This window comes from Scardinius erythrophthalmus (genome assembly GCF_964197995.2).
Source record: "Scardinius erythrophthalmus genome assembly, chromosome: 10".
Classification (NCBI taxonomy): Eukaryota; Metazoa; Chordata; class Actinopteri; order Cypriniformes; family Leuciscidae; genus Scardinius; species Scardinius erythrophthalmus.
The window spans coordinates 24329238-24345950 of record NC_138230.1 but is presented as its reverse complement, the minus strand read 5'-3'; the positions used below and the strand labels follow the sequence as shown (position 1 = coordinate 24345950).

The window sequence follows — 16713 nt, the reverse complement described above, 5'->3', positions numbered from 1 at the left end:
TATAAGTCTATTAATAAGCCTAGTAAAAAGTAGATATTACATAAATACATAAATAATAAATAAAAAGTAGATATTACATAAATACATAAATAATAAATATTATTGATATCTGATAGCAAAACTATAAAAATATCTGATATCTCAACTGATATCATAGTTTAACAGATTAACAGTCAATATGACCGCAATGTAACAACGCGCACAGAGCCTCACAGATGCATGCACAGTTTTGCACACAGACAAGGCTTGCTTTACTAAGCCCATTACTGAGTGTATTTGTGTTTGTGAGTAGGGTGAGCCCTTGTCTGTGTGCGTGTATCTGTGCTCTGTGTGTGTTGTTACATTGCCATCATATTGCCTGTGTTAAGGGATAGTTCACTTCAAAATGAAAATTCTGTCATATATTCAGCCTCAAGTTGTTTTCAAGAGTTTCTTTCTTCTGCTGAACACAAAGGAAGATATTTAGAAGAATGTCAGTAACCAAACAGTTAACTGGACCCATTGACTTACATAGTAGGAAAAAAAAAATACTATGAAAGTCAGTGGGTCCAGTTAACTGTTTGGTTACTGACATTCTTGGATGTGGATGCCAGTCATCAGAGTGGTTGATTTTGAAGTCCATCGTTCCATTGTTGTTGTACCTAATAGCACAAAATATAACACAACATCATAATCACTGTAAGATTTCATAAAATAATATGCAACATCATAATGTCATGCATAAGATTTACATTGGTAATTACCTGATGGCTCTGATATCGTGGACAGTTGGGTCACCAGGCCTTACTCCAGGGCGCAGAGACTTGCAGAGCCTCAGCTTGGTGAAGTCCTGGAAGAAGGTGTGGTCGATGTACTTGACTTCATATGGATGAGGCTTCACACGGGCCTTCTTCATCAGGTTAACATACTCTGCTGGGAGATACACATCCTGGTCCCTCAGACGCCTCTCGATGACGCTGTGAACGGAGTCGCATTCCATCTGAGTATGCCCTTTCTCAAGGTACTTCTGAATGACGACTTTGTTTTTCTTCATAGAGAACTGAAGAAGTGCATTGCTTAGAACTGCATTCCGGTTCTGATACCCGCAGCCGTCACTCCACAGAATAAATGTGTCAGGCTCAGTGTGTGCAGAGAGGTAGTCGACAATGCATGAAACAAACTCACTGGCAGACAGGGATCCCTCACCTTCAAGCCAGACATAACATGTGGCACTGTGTGTCAGCATGTTGTACACAGTAAAATTGTGAACTGCAAGCTTTGTTTTGTAATACAAGGCAGAGGCTTTTAGCTTTGGGCACAAAAGGAGGGCTTGTAAGTCCATACATAAGACCATAGTGTTGTTGCTGGCCATGCTTTTGTCAGACAACTTTTCGGCGCGGGCCTCTTCTTTTTGCAGGAGGTGGTGCTGCCACTTGTCATTAGGTAAGTTGCCGGTCTTGAAAGCACAACAGATGTTGCACTGGTCCTTTTTTGGGTGGTAAAGGCCTAGGTTGAGACGCTTGAACTCATCTGTGAACACTTGCCTTGACAAAGGTGTTACATTCTTCTCTGCTGCAGCGTGACAATACACTGCATACAGATCAGCCATCGACTGAAACACAGGTTCCAGATACTGTTTGGATGTTGTGGATCTGCAGTAGTGTGAGGGCACCTTTGGGAGGTCCTGTAAAAAGCTGTGTATGAATTCATGGCCTGCCACTGAACGACGTGCGTTGCTGTGTGTTTGTCCCTCTGTGTCTGCTTGTGTGTGTCCCTCCTTTGCCCAGTTAAGAGCTGACCACTCGCCTATTCCTAGGGTAGACAAAAACATACCTTTGCAGACGCGTTTTCTCTGCCCGCTGACCTGTAAAAAAAAAGAAAAAAAAGGAATTTGATCTTCGAGAATTTTCAGCCCCCCTTCTCCTTTGCACGGGGACCACATCAATTAAACCATGCACATACATCCTCTTCTCCTCCCAGGTCATATGTTGCCAAAACTCATTGAAAATGTTATTCCTCTCAGGCTCGCCGATTGCACTGCAGTGATGTTTAGCTGACTTGGCACATGCTGCTGATGAACATCTAGGCCCGATTGCCCGTGGCTCCCTCATTGTTTCCTTCTGCTTCTGTTTTCCAACGTATGACTTCCCAACCATTCTTCTTTTCTTGTTGATCACTTTCTTTCAGGTGTTTTCAGCTCTCAGTCTTTTCCTTGGAGGTGCGCCTTGCTCTGCATTAGAGTCCTCTTCCCTTCCACCATGGAAAACTTCAAAATACACACACAAACCAAACGTGGATGAATGAGTTACATCTTTATACATTGTCAACAGTGTTAACTCTTCAATGAGAAATTGTAGAAAAGCACCTAACCTACCCGTGTCAAACTGCACCTGCTCTGGAGCCAGCAGCGAGGCCTCCTCTCCCTCCAGACCACCAGATAAATCTTTTCAAACACATGGTACAATTAGTGTGAATATTTTTTTTAAACAAATGTCTATTGTTGTGAAATCCATCTGCATAAAATCATAAATTTTGGCATGTGAAATCATGATTATCTCTCAGAAATTCACTCTACCAGCATGCACCACTGTATCCTCCATCACTGTATCCTCCATCACTGTATCCTCCATCCCTGTATCCTCCATCACTGTATCCACCACCACTGTATCCTCCATTGTTGCTTCCTCTCTCTCTTTACTCTCTCCATCAGAGCTCTCACTCTCTATTAGAGCCCTTGCCTGATCATATGGCACATTGACCATCTGACAGAGTTCCTTTAAGGACACAGACATGGTTGCTGCAAAAAAAAAAAATGAATAAAGGTTAATGATCATTTCCCTAAGTTATACGGCATGTTTACGTATGATAACGAGGCAAGAAGCCAGCTAGCTTGCTTAAAGTCAAGTCACCTTTATTTATATAGCGCTTTTACAATACAGATTGTAATGAACATGACGGCAAAGAAGGGCTGGACGATTTTGGCTAAAATCATAATCGCACAAGTTACCTCGATTATGATTATTGAACGATTATATAAAAAAAAAATCTTTCTCATATGTCAATGGCAAGGCTTATACTGTAAATATGTTCACAGTTATTTTTTTCTAATGAAAGAGTGCATAATCATATCTTTGTGATTCTAAAATAAGGAAACACACAGATAGCTATTAATGCTTATTTATTAAATATTTCAAACAATTGAATAAAATGCACTGTTTGCACTGTTCATATTCGGTAATGTGATTGTGCTCCAAGTGTTGAAACAGATTGGTGGTATTATTAATAGGATTAAAAAAACGAAATAATCGCCTTGGTAAAATTACGTCGGTTATAGGCTCTGAATTTCGGTTTCGATTACTTTTCGATTAATCATCCAGCCCTACGGCAAAGGCTAGGTTACTTGTTTAACATGACGGCGTGCCTTAACATTGTAAGCTACAATTATGACATAGTAAGTTACATTAAATTATGTTGTTCCTCAGACGAGCGGCAGAACTAGCGGGGGTCGCGATTATTATTTTCTTTAAAGCCCCACGAAAATCAGGTTAGCTATCTCACCAAATATGACGACAAAACCAATGCATAGTGACTAAGTAAGTCAACGGCAGGCAATTTGTGCATTAAATTCATTATTCTCGTCAGAAACAAAACCATGGAAGATTTCAATCAACAAGATAGCTACCGTCCAATGCTAGAGCTAGCAGAAAGAAAAATCTAGCATCCTCAGAAACGATGCATTAACATTACACCTTAGCACTACCATTACTTCAAGATCGGGATAAAACTGTTATATATAATATATTTTACCTCAAAGATTTACCTCAGAGGACGTTGCTCGACGAGGATTTCTGGAGACGTTCAATCTTGAGGGCTGAGGAGACAAAATGCCGCAAAGTTTCTGCCGCCCACGAAGTGAAGAAGAGGTGGAGTTACGAGGATTCTCAGACAGTTGAAGTGTCCAATGGAGTTAAGAGATTTGCTCTCAAGCTATTTTCAACACTTTAGATTGGTTAATAATTTGTAAAAATAACAGACCCACGTGGGGACTGACCAATAGCATCTATTTGTGAAAAAATATGAAATTGACTAAATTTGGACATACGAGGTTTCCGCCCGACAGCGACGATATATATATATAAATATAGCTGCGAGCAGCGATGAAGGGCCAAAGCCAGCGGCACCGCCACCCCGGTGCCTTTAGGTAACTAAAGGCATCGGGGTTGCGGTGCCACCGGCTTGGGCCCGTAATCGCTGCTCGCAGCTATATTTAGGGCCCAAGCCCTGAAAGGGCGAAGGCCCTATTGTTTTCGGTAGGATTATTAGGGCCCAAGCCCTGAAAGGGCGAAGGCCCTATTGTTTTCGGTAGGATTATTAGGGCCCAAGCCCTGAAAGGGCGAAGGCCCTATTGTTTTCGGTAGGATTATTATTATTATTTTTCTTACGACTATTCAGGCACTTTTGGGGCCCTTAACATGCTCAAAAACTCTTGAAACTTTGCACACTGGTCAGAACCCGCGGCCATCAGGGCCGGGCTGAAGCTGGTACCCGGGCGTGGCAGGGGACCCGACAGCGCCCCCTTGAACGGGGTCCGAAAACTTGGTCCATAAATCAAACACGCTTGCATGTAATAATATGAAACTCGGTACACATATAGATCTCATCGGGCCGAACAACTTTCGTACTTTTACTTTTTATGCCAGCCCAACAGGAAGTCGGTTATTAAGGGTTGTTTGGAAACGCATGTTCTGGTATTTGAAACACTTCTAGAGAATTTAGCCGATCGCCACCAAACTCGGTGTGCGTGAACTCAAGACATTGAGGATGAAAAATTGCCAGGGGATTTTTGATATCTCGAACGGTTTGGCTGTGGCAAGGAAACGAATTTATGGCGAATAATGGAAACAGGAAGTGTGTTATAACTTCTGCACACATTGACTGATCTTGATTAAACTTCAGCAGTGAGTTCGTTGTCAGAGGCCGATCACATTGATGTGACTATTGTGAGTCAAAGTTATAGCGCCACCAACTGGCAGCAGGAAGTGTGTCACTTTCAAAATGTTTTGAAGTCACCCTCTTATTTTTACCCGATTTGCTTCAAACTTTATGTATATAATGTAAATACACAGCAGATGTAGAACTGTGAAAGGATTATTGATATCTTAGATACTGTTGCCGTGGCAACGCATCAAACTTTAATGTTCTTTCCGGATGCGTTTGAGCAGGGGTGCCCAATCCTGCTCCTGGCGATCGACTGTCCTGCACAGTTCATCTCCAACCCTAATCAAACACACCTGAAGCAACCAATTAAGGTCTTCAGAGCACGTCAGGATCACTTGAAAATTAAAGGCAGGTGTGTTTGATTAGGGTTGGAGATGAACTGTGCAGGACAGTCGATCGCCAGGAGCAGGATTGGGCACCCCTGCGTTTGAGACTCTTAGCATGCTTGAAATTGGATGAAACTCGACAGACACATAACACTTAATAGCCAGTAGACATGTGAAAAGTTTCAGAAACGGGCGTGGCAGGGGGGCTCAACAGAGCCCCCTTGAACGGGGTCTGAAAACTTGTTCCATATATCAAACACGCTTGCATGAATTAATATGAAACTCGGTACACATATAGATCTCATCGGGCCAAACAACTATCCCTCTTTCAAGTTTTACGCCAGCCCAACAGGAAGTCGGCTATTATGGGTTGTTTGGAAAACGCTTGCTGTGGAATGTGAAATACTCCTCCTAGAGAATTCATCCAATCCCCACCAAACTCGGTGTGCATGAAGTCAAGTCACTGAGGATGCTAAATTGCGGAAAGATTTTTGATATCTCGAACGGTTTGGCCGTGGCGAGGAAACAAATTTATGGCGAGAAAAGAGAAACACGAAGCGGTATAACTTCTGCATACATTAACTGATCTTGATGAAACTTCACCAGTGTGTTCGTGGTAAGAGGCCGATCAGATGTATGTAACTATTGTGAGTCAAAGTTATAGCGCCACCAACTGGCAGCAGGAAGTGTGTCACTTTCAAAATGTTTTTGACAAAAGTAGGGGGGTTAGGTTTACCCACAATTACAAAAATCAGTACGTATATTGGTCTCATCGAGCCGGACAACTTTCTAATTTACAGGCATTAGCTGCAACCAACAGGAAGTCAGAATTTTTGGTCTGAATATGGATTTTTTGTTAAATCAGCCTCTGAGTTTTTAGTTACTCCTCCTAAAAGGTTTATTTTATTCCCACCAAACTTTTTCAACATGATAAAAATATATTAATGATGCTAAATTGTAAACGGATATTGAATATCTCAAACGGTTATGCTATGGCGAGGGATTAAATTAATGTCAAAAAGGAAGCAGGAAACATCTCATAACTTCTAAAAATGTAATTATACACCATGTATTTTTATATAAAATTATACAAATATTAGAACTAAACCTATTTTATTCTGTTTTTGCAATTCAAGAAGTATGAAAAAGTTAAAAACAGGCTATTTGGTTCAACAAAAAAGCAAACATAGGGCTATACTGCCCTCTTGTGTCCAAAAGGATATCAAACTAGTATATAAAACGTTTTACTAGGTAGGCCTATTGTATTTAAATATAAATTTATTAGGTATATGACTGTGAGGATATTTTCCCATCGGTTAATCGACGTGTGACACGAGCGGGTGCTTTTAAATCGCTAACTATAGTATACTATATACTAGTAAAATACAGACGTCCGCACAGACATTGATAATGGTGCGGAGTAGAGCGAGCATTTTCAATGTATTCCTATGGATGTAGGAATTAACTAAAACATTTTATTTATGTTTTTGTGTCCACTGTTCAACCACAACCGCGTCACACACACACACAAACACACATTCCAGCATTGCAATCTTGACATCGCAGCCTGTTCATTATAGCCTTAATAAAATATAATAATAAAATAGTTAACCTAACATATAAAAATTACACTGCTCTAAATAGTCAGTAGTACAATTCGTACATTCACAGTAAGAACCGCTCCACTGTGATGTTTCAAGCACATTTTTGCGCGTGTGAAGAGGATGATTTTTTCCGTCGATATTGGAACACGAGTGAAGAACAAAGCCTATAATAAAGAATAGTTTAGCATCCAAATACATCGCAAATGCTGAAACATTTTGATTCTAATGAGAGGGTTACATGAGACCAACAGTGCTTACTTTCGTTTTTATTTTTACATTAAATTTAAAAGATTTGTTGTGGAATATTTTGAGTGTATCATAAAATAAGAATAAGGTAATAAGGTTTCTGTCTTTTATATATATATATATATATATATATATATATATATATATATATATATATATAGCTGCGAGCAGCGATGAAGGGCCAAAGCCGGTGGCACCGCCACCCCCAGTGCCTTTAGGTAACTAAAGGCACCAGGGTTGCGGTGCCACCGGCTTGGGCCCGTAATCGCTGCTCGCAGCTATATTTATTATTATTATTATTATTTTGTCAACCTTTCGGGCACTTTTGGGGCCCTTAACATGCTCGAAAACTCTTGAAATTTTGCACACAGGTCACAACCCACGGTCATCAGGGCCAGGCTGAAGCTGGTACCCGAGCGTGGCAGGGGGGCTCAACAGCGCCCCCTTGAACACGGTCTGAAACTTGGTCCATATATCAAACAGGCTTGCATGAATTAATATGAAACTCGGTACACATATAGATCTCATCGGGCCGAACAACTTCTGCACTCTAAGTTATTAGCTCCGCCCAACTGGAAGTCGGCTATTATGGGTTGTTTGAAAAACGCATGCTGTGGAATTTGATGTACTCCTTCTAGAGAATTCATCCACTCACCTACAAACTCGGTCAGCATGAAGTCAAGACATTGAGGATGCTAAATTGCGGATGGGTTTTTGATATCTCGAACGGTTTGGCCGTGGCGAGGACACGAATTTATGGCGAGAAAAGAGAAACATGAAGTGGTATAACTTCTGCATATATTAACTGATCTTGCTGAAACTTCAGCAGTGTGTTCGTGGTAAGAGGCCGATCAGATGGATGTAACTATTGTGAGTCAAAGTTATAGCACCACCAACTGGCAGCAGGAAGTGTGTCACTTTCAAAATGCTTTTGACAAAATGGGGGGGGGGGGTTACTTTTACCAACAGTTACAAAAATCAGTACATATATTGGTCTCATCGAGCCGGACAACTTTCTAATTTACAGTCAATAGCTCCGACCAACAGGAAGTCAGATATTTTGGTTTGAATGTGGATTTCTTTGCAAAATCAGCCTCTGAATTTTTACCCACTCCTCTTAAGTGGTTTATTTTATTCACACCAAACTTTTTCAACATGATGAAAATACATTAAAGATGCTAAAGTGTGAACGTATATTAAATATCTCAAACGGTTTTGCATTTAGCATGCATAGTTTAGCATCCTATGATAAAGAATAGTTTAGAATAGTGTAACTAAAGGCACAAGGGTGGCGGTGCCACCGGCTTGGGCCCGCAATCGCTGCTCGCAGCTATATTTATTAGGGCCCAAGCCATGAAAGGGTTGAAGGCCCTATTGTTTTCGGTAGGATTATTATTATTATTATTATTTTGTCAACCTTTCGGGCACTTTTGGGGCCCTTAACATGCTCGAAAACTCTTGAAATTTTGCACACAGGTCAGAACCCGCGGCCATCAGGGCCGGGCTGAAGCTGGTACCCGGGCGTGGCAGGGGGGCTCGACAGTGCCCCCTGGAACGGGATCCGAACACTTGTCCATAAATCAGACATACTTGCATGTAATAATATGAAACTCGGTACACATATAGACCTCATCGGGCCGAACAACTTTCGTGCTCAAAGTTTTACGCCAGACCAACAGGAAGTCAGCTATTATGGGTTGTTTGGAAACGCATGCTGTGGAATTTGATGTACTCCTCCTAGGAAATTCATCCATTCACCTCCAAACTCGGTCGGCATGAAGTCAAGACATTGAGGATGCTAAATTGCGGACGGATTTTTGATATCTCGAACGGTTTGGCCGTGGCAAGGAAACGAATTTATGGCGAATAATTCAAACAGGAAGTGTGTTATAACTTCTGCATTCATTAACTGATCTTGATGAAACTTCAGCAGTATGTTAGTTGTAAGAGGCCGATCACATGGATGTGACATTTGTGAGTCAAAGTTATAGCGCCACCAACTGGCAACAGGAAGTGTGTCACTTTCAAAATGCTTTGAAATCACCCTCTTATTTTTACCCGATTTGCTTAAAACTTTATTTGTATAATGTAGACACACGGCAGATAAAGACCTGTGAAAGGATTATTGATATCTTAGATAGTGTTGCCGTGGCAACGCATTAAACTTTAATATTCTTTTCAGATGCTTTTGAGACTCTTCACATGCTTGAAAATGCATGAAACTCGACAGACACATCACATTTATTATCCAGTAGACATGTGCAAAGTTTCAGAAACGGGCGTGGTAAAATGGCTCAGTAGCGCCACCTTTAGTCAAAAATGGGGGCTTAGTTTTTCCTAGAATCACAAAACTTGGTAGGTGTATTGTTCTCATCAAGCCGGACAACTTTCTAATTTACAGTCATAACTTTAGACCACCAGGAACTCAGATATTTTGGTTTGAATGTGGATTTTCTGGAGAATTTTCTCTCTCTCTGTCTGTCTCTGTGTGTGTGAGGGGTGGGAGGGATTTTTCTGTTGAGTTTAATGTTTGTTTTCAAGGTTTCAGGGGCTTTTGGGACCCTTAACGTGCTTGAAAACTCTTGAAACTTTGCACACAGGTCAGAACCCACGGCCATCAGGGCCGGGCTGAAGCTGGTACCCGGGCGTGGCTGGGGGGCTCAACAGCGCCCCCTTGAACGGGGTTCTAAAACTTGGTCCATATATCAAACACGCTTGCATGAATTAATATGAAACTCGGTACACATATAGATCTCATTGTGCCGAACAACTTTCCCACGGTCAAGTTTTACGCCAGCTCAACAGGAAGTCGGCTATTATGGGTTGTTTGGAAAACGCTTGCTGTGGAATGTGAAATACTCCTCCTAGAAAATTCACTGTGTCCCCTCCAAACTCGGTGTGCATGTAGTCAAGACTTTGAGGATGCTAAATTGCGGACGGATTTTTGATATCTCGAACGGTTTGGCCGTAGCGAGGAATCGAATTTATGGCGAGAAAAGAGAAACACGAAGTGGAATAACTTCTGCATACATTAACTGATCTTGATGAAACTTCAGCAGTGTGTTCGTGGTAAGAGGCCGATCAGATGGATGTAACTATTTTGAGTCAAAGTTATAGCGCCACCAACTGGCAGCAGGAAGTGTGTCACTTTCAACATGCTTTTGACAAAAGTGGGGGGGTTAGTTTTAACTACAGTAAAAAAAACTCAGTTCATAACTCAGTTGTCGACCCAGACAACTTTCTAATTTAAAGTCATTAGCTCTGACCATCAGGAAGTCAGATATTTTGGTCTGAATGTGGATTTTTTTGCAAAATCAGCCTCTGAATTTTTAGCCACCTTTATCTAAGTGGTTTATTTTATTCCCACCAAACTTTTTCAACATGATAAAAATATATTAATGATGCTAAATTGTGAACGGATAATAAATATCTCAAACGGTTTTGCTATGGCGAGGGATTAAAGTATTGTCTAAAAAGGAAACACTAAAAGGTTCATATATTCTAAAAATTTAATTATAAACCATTTATTACTATATAAAAGTATACGAATATCAGAACTTAACTAATTTTATTCTTTTTTTTTCAATTTAAGAATGAAGTTTAAGTTTAAAAACTGCCAGAATGGTTGTTTAGTCTAAACAATAAATAAATAAAGTCAAACATAGTGCTATACTGCCCTCTTGTGTTCAAAATCAGGTAGGCCTATTATATCTATATAAAAATATACTAGGTATGTGACGGTAAGAATATTTTACCACCGGTTAACTGACGTGTGACACCGCTGGGGGCTTTTTAATCGCCAACTTAAAAACGAAAGTAAAATATGTTCGTCCGCACGGACATTGATAATGGTGCGGAGCAGAGCGAGCATTTTCAATAAATTCCTATGGAAGGAGGAATGACCTAAAAAACGTTGACTCTGTTCTGCTCGTTCCTCGCTGAGGACGCGCACCATTATGAATGCCTGTGCAGCCGTGAGCATTTTAGTTTCATTTTCGGGGAGGATTGCTTGAATGTATTTAAAAAAAGCACAATGTTGTGTTTTATTGCTACTGTACAAAAATATAAGTTAACACTTTGCAGTTTGAATGATGTTCTGAACAAAATGACAGAGTATGTTTTTATGTGTCCACTGTTTAATCGCGCCCTCGTTTTAGAGATTCCCAAGTTATTTTTTCATTTAAGTTTTTTCATTGTTCTAATCAGGTCAGGCAAGTAAAACTATCTGTGTCTTATCCATTACATTTTTATATAATATATATACACTACTGTTCAAAAATTTGGGGTCAGTAAGATTTTTAAGCGAGGTTTCTTCTGCTCACCAAGGCTGCATTTATTTGATTAAAAATACAAACAAAAACAGTAATATTGTAAAATAGTAGGGGTGTAACGATACACCAATGCCACGGTTCGGTTCATATCACGGTTTTGGAGCCACGGTTCGGTTCGGTTCGGTTCGGTTCTGTTTGCTGTGGGGGCAGGGTTCATGGCAGGGCACCACCAGCAATAATAACACTAGATTCACTTTTAACTTAATAAAAACAACAACAACAATAATTTAACTTAACTTTATTAATTTTATACATTGGCTTCATGTTTTCTTTAGAGCAGTTAGCACACCTGAGTTAACTAAAATGAAATAGCCTAAATGTCTCCACTGACTAGTCAGAAATAAACTGCACACCTGAGTAGGGTTGCCAACTTCAGAAAAGTAAAATGCGGGACAATTGTGGTTCTTTATAGGAAAATAAGGGAAACACAAAATATTTACTGTATCGCACAATGTACATAATTTCAGTGTCTGCAAACTGTAGTTAAGTATAGGCTATATTTAAAAGGTTATCAGACAGACACATTTGTATTGCTTAACCTATTTATGTACAATTTAATTCTAAAAATAATTGTAATGTCATACAAAAAATATATGTCACATTACAAACAAACCACCATTCAAAATAACCGCATTTATCTGAAATGGAAAGCTTTTTTAACATTATACATAGGCCTACAGTTCAAAAGTTTGAGGTTAAGATTATTTTTTGTGGAAAGTAATTAAAGAAAGTAATTGCCTACTTTTATTCAGCAAGGATGCATTACATTAATCAAAAGTGACAATACATTTATAGTGTTACACAAGCTTTCTATTTCAAATAAATATCTTATGATCTTTACATTCATCAAAGAATCCTGGGGGGGTGGGAACAAAACCGTTTTAAACAAATAATAATCAGAAATGTTTTGTGAGCATATTATTCCCTCAGGTAGATTACATGTTTTCTTGCGTGGCTGGATGTTGGACTCATGAACAATAATCACGTTGTTTGCATTCGCCAAAAGTGATTTGCCGAAATCAAAACGTGGACAGTGAAAGGAAATTACCGTTAGCGCGAGACGAGTCAGGCCTGAAGCGGAAGCGGCCAGACGGCAAAGGATTATGTTCGCAAATCAAACAATGATTAAAAAAAGCTGTGATATGTCATCATATTGGATGATGACAGGTGTCGGTGATCATTCTCAAGATTCATGATCAGCACTGCTGCTGTTGCTGCTGTATCAATATCAGTCAGTGGTTGTGACCGCAGGGTCTTCAATCACAATATGCCGTGGCGTGGAGTTGCCATCCTGAAGTGTGTATGTAAACTCCCGAGCGTGATCGATCACCCAAATCACGTGACATGCACTTTATTTAGTAAATAATATTATAATAATATTTATTAAAACTACAGCTCTTAGTTGTTAGAAGTGTACTCATTAATTACTATTTAATCAAATGTCAAGGAAGAAAAAATAGTTTTGTGACAAAGTGAAGTGAGAGTTGGGCAGCAGGGGGCGGGGGGCGGGGCGCGTTCGGTTCGACATGAGAGTATCGCGGTTCGAACCGTGGCTGTTGTATCGCGGTTTTTCGGTTCGGTTTGAATATCGTTACACCCCTATAAAATAGTATTCCAATTTAAAACAGCTGCTTTCTATTTTAATATATTTTAAACTGTTATTTATTCCTGTGATCAAAGCTGAGTTTTCAGCATCATTACTCCAGTCGTCACTGTCACATGATCCTTCAGAAAGTATTCTAATATGATGATGATTGCTCAAGAAACATTCATTATTATTTTAAATGTCGAAAACAGTTGTGTACAGTCTTTGATGAATAGAAAGTTCAAAAGAACAGCATTTATCTGAAATCTAAAGCTTTTGTAACATTAAACACTACCGTTCAGAAGTTTGGGGTCAGTAATAATTTTAATTTTATTTTTGGGGGAAAGAAATAAAAATATAGCTGCGAGCAGCGATTACGGGCCCAAACCGGTGGCACCGCAACCCCGGTGCCTTTAGTTACCTAAAGGCACCGGGGTGGCGGTACCGCCGGCTTTGGCCCTCCATCGCTGCTCGCAGCTATATTTATATATATATATATATATATATATATATATATATATATATATATATATATATATATATATATATATATATATATATATATATACACATACATACATACACACACATACATATATATGTATATATATATGTATATATATATATATATATATATATATACATATATATGTATGTGTGTGTATGTATGTATGTGTATATATATATATATATATTATTGTTCAAAAGTTTGGGGTCAGTAAGATTTTTAATGTTTTTAGGAGAAGTCTCTTCTGCTCACCAAGGCTGCATTTATTGATTAAAAATACAAACAAAAACAGTAATATTGTGAAATATTATTCCAATTTAAAACGGCTGTTTTCAATTTTAAAATATTTTACATAGTAATTCATTTCTGTGATCAAAGTTGAGTTTTCAGCATCATTACTCCAGTCTTCAGTGTCACATGATCCTTCAGAAATCATACTAATATGATGATTGATACTCAATAAATATTCATTATTATTTTCAATGTTGAAAACAGTTGTGTACAGATTTTTTTTTTCAAAATGTTTTGATGAATGTAAAGTTCAAAAGAACAGCATATATTTCAAATATATATATTTTTAACATTATAAATGTCTTTACTGTAACTGTTGATCAGTTTAACTCATCCTTCATAAATAAAAGTACTGATTTATTTTCTTTCTTTCCCCCAAAAATAAAATTTTAATTATTACTAACCACAAACTTTTGAGCGGTAGTGTTTAACGTTACAAAAGCTTTAGATTTCAGATAAATGCTGTTCTTTTGAACTTTCTATTCATCAAAGACTGTACACAACTGTTTTCGACATTTAAAATAATAATGAATGTTTCTTGAGTATCAATCATCATATTAGAATAATTTCTGAAGGATCATGTGACAGTGAAGACTGGAGTAATGATGCTGAAAACTCAGCTTTGATCACAGGAATAAATAACAGTTTAAAATATATTAAAATAGAAAGCAGCTGTTTTAAATTGGAATACTATTTTACAATATTACTGTTTTTGTTTGTATTTTTAGTCAAATAAATGCAGCCTTGGTGAGCAGAAGAAACTTCTCTGTTATGTGCGCGCCAAAGACTGCACGCATGTCCGCTTAGAGTTCCGCCTTTTGCCTTCCGTCAATATTACGTTATTAGAAAAATATTTTTTTAGAGAATCGATTTTTTGACATTTGTGAATCGATTCAGAATCGTCCACGTCCGCATCGCGATGCATCTAAGAATCAATTTTTTCTCCCACCCCTAGATTTCATACAACAGGTTAATAAACAGTTACAATTAAGTCACTTACATTTTAGATGCAATGTTGACTGTTTTTGTTCTGTTTCAGCAGCGAAAATAGTTAAACAAAGATCACGGCAGAACCATCACGCATCACGTGTTTTCTCATAACTGAACGATTCAGCATTTTTAACGAATCGGTTGACTCAAAGATTGAATGATCAATCCATAAACATCTGTCTTAATCATGATCGACTCATTCGAACGAATCGTTTGAACGAATGAATCAATGACTCGCTTATTAAGATGGATGCCTGGCGACACCTAATGGCGGTTTAGTGTTGTTTAAAAGCATCATTCTTTCCCACATGTGTGTGATTTGTGTGTGCAACATTATCATTATTTTTCTTTCACTATTATATTAGCGATTTAAAAGCACCCACTCGTGTCACACGTCGATTAACCGGTGGGAAAATATCCTCAGACACATACCTAATAAATGTATATTTAAATACAATATTGGCCTACCTGGTAAAAAGTTTTATATACTATTTTGATGTCCTTTTGGACACAAGAGGGCAGTATAGCCCTATGTTTGCTTTTTTGTTGAACCAAATAGCCCTAAATAGCCTGTTTTTAACTTTTTCATTCTTCTTGTATTGCAAAAAATGAATAAAATGGGTTTAGTTGTGATATTTGTATACTTTTATATAGAAATAAATGGTATATAATTACATTTTTAGAAGATTTTTACTTTAATCCCTCGCCATAGCAAAACCGTTTGAGATATTTATTATCCATTCACAATTTAGCATATTTAATGTAGTTTCATCATGTTGAAAAAGTTTGGTACGAATAAAATAAATAGTTTAAGAGGAGTGGCTAAAAATTCAGAGGCTGATTTTGCAAAAAAATTCACATTCAGACCAAAATATCTGACTTTCTGATGGCCAGAGCTATTGAATGTAAATTAGAAAGTTGTCCGGCTTGATGAGAACAATATAGAAACTATTTTTTCTTTACTGTAGTTAAAAGTAACCCCCCCACTTTTGTCAAAAGCATGTTGAAAGTGACACACTTCCTGCTGCCAGTTGGTGGCGCTATAACTTTGACTCACAATAGCTACATCCATCTGATCGGCCTCTTACCACGAACACACTGCTGAAGTTTCATCAAGATCAGTTAATGTATGCAGAAGTTATTCCACTTCCGTGTTTCTCTTTTCTCGCCATAAATTCGATTCCTCGCCACAGCCAAACCGTTCGAGATATCAAAAATCCGTCCGCAATTTAGCATCCTCAAAGTCTTGACTACATGCACACCGAGTTTGAAGGGGACACGGTGAATTTTCTAGGAGGAGTATTTCACATTCCACAGCAAGCGTTTTCCAAACAACCCATAATAGCCGACTTCCTGTTGGGCTGGCGTAAAACTTGACCGGGGTAAAGTTGTTCGGCCCGATGAGATCTTTATGTGTACCGAGTTTCATATTAATTCATGCGAGCGTGTTTGATATATGGATCAAGTTTTAGAACCCCGTTCAAGGGGGCGCTGTTGAGCCCCCCAGCCACGCCCGGGTACCAGCTTCAGCCCGGCCCTGATGGCCGTGGGTTCTGACCTGTGTGCAAAGTTTCAAGAGTTTTTGAGCACGTTAAGGACCCCAAAAGCCCCTGAAACCTTGATTAACAATATAAAAGCAATAGTCAAATCCCCCCCTCCCCTCACACACACACAGACACAGAGAGAGGGAGAGAAAATTCTTCAGAAAATCCACATTCAAACCAAAATATCTCTCTTCCTGTTGGTCGGAGATGGTTCATGTAAATTAGAAAGTTGTCCGTCTTGATGAGAACAATACACATACCAAGTTTTGTGATTCTAGGAAAAACTAAACCCCCATTTTTGACTAAAGGTG

At 38.8% G+C, this 16713-nt stretch overlaps 3 protein-coding genes across 12 annotated transcripts in view; all 3 read right to left on the bottom strand.

Annotated features, from left to right (window-relative positions):
- thrb (thyroid hormone receptor beta) overlaps nt 1-16713 on the bottom strand; it is a 252796-nt gene that overhangs the window by 140026 nt on the left and 96057 nt on the right. The window lies entirely within an intron of this gene.
- LOC308696903 (uncharacterized protein) lies at nt 252-2076 on the bottom strand. Of its 2 annotated transcripts, XM_081375845.1 has the most exons (3): nt 1942-2076; nt 744-1843; nt 252-641 (listed from the first exon to the last, which is right to left on the bottom strand). In XM_081375845.1, the coding sequence occupies exons 2-3, from the start codon at nt 1808-1810 to the stop codon at nt 398-400; spliced, it is 1311 nt and encodes a 436-aa protein (XP_081231971.1). In that variant the 5' UTR covers nt 1811-1843; nt 1942-2076; the 3' UTR covers nt 252-397. The 2 variants fall into 2 exon arrangements, with proteins under 2 accessions (XP_081231971.1, XP_081231970.1); XM_081375844.1 differs by having other exon boundaries at nt 744-2055.
- LOC308696909 (uncharacterized protein) lies at nt 2020-3826 on the bottom strand. Of its 2 annotated transcripts, XM_081375861.1 has the most exons (4): nt 3800-3826; nt 2555-2776; nt 2354-2422; nt 2020-2245 (listed from the first exon to the last, which is right to left on the bottom strand). In XM_081375861.1, exons 2-4 carry the CDS (start codon nt 2769-2771, stop codon nt 2163-2165), a joined length of 369 nt encoding a protein of 122 aa, XP_081231987.1. In that variant the 5' UTR covers nt 2772-2776; nt 3800-3826; the 3' UTR covers nt 2020-2162. The 2 variants fall into 2 exon arrangements, with proteins under 2 accessions (XP_081231987.1, XP_081231988.1); XM_081375862.1 differs by lacking the exon at nt 3800-3826 and having other exon boundaries at nt 2555-3358.

Excerpts from the sequence above, each read along its gene's own strand:
- LOC308696909 (XM_081375862.1), bottom strand. The coding sequence starts at position 2,813 with ATGATCATTAACCTTTATTCATTTTTTTTTTTTGCAGCAACCATGTCT. Across the intron at positions 2,423-2,554 it reads GGATACAGTGGTGCATGCTG|ATTTATCTGGTGGTCTGGAG; the intron begins GTAGAGTGAATT and ends GTGTTTGAAAAG. Across the intron at positions 2,246-2,353 it reads GCAGGTGCAGTTTGACACGG|TTTTCCATGGTGGAAGGGAA; the intron begins GTAGGTTAGGTG and ends TGTATTTTGAAG.
- LOC308696903 (XM_081375844.1), bottom strand. The coding sequence starts at position 1,921 with ATGTGGTCCCCGTGCAAAGGAGAAGGGGGGCTGAAAATTCTCGAAGAT. Across the intron at positions 642-743 it reads CACGATATCAGAGCCATCAG|GTACAACAACAATGGAACGA; the intron begins GTAATTACCAAT and ends TTGTGCTATTAG.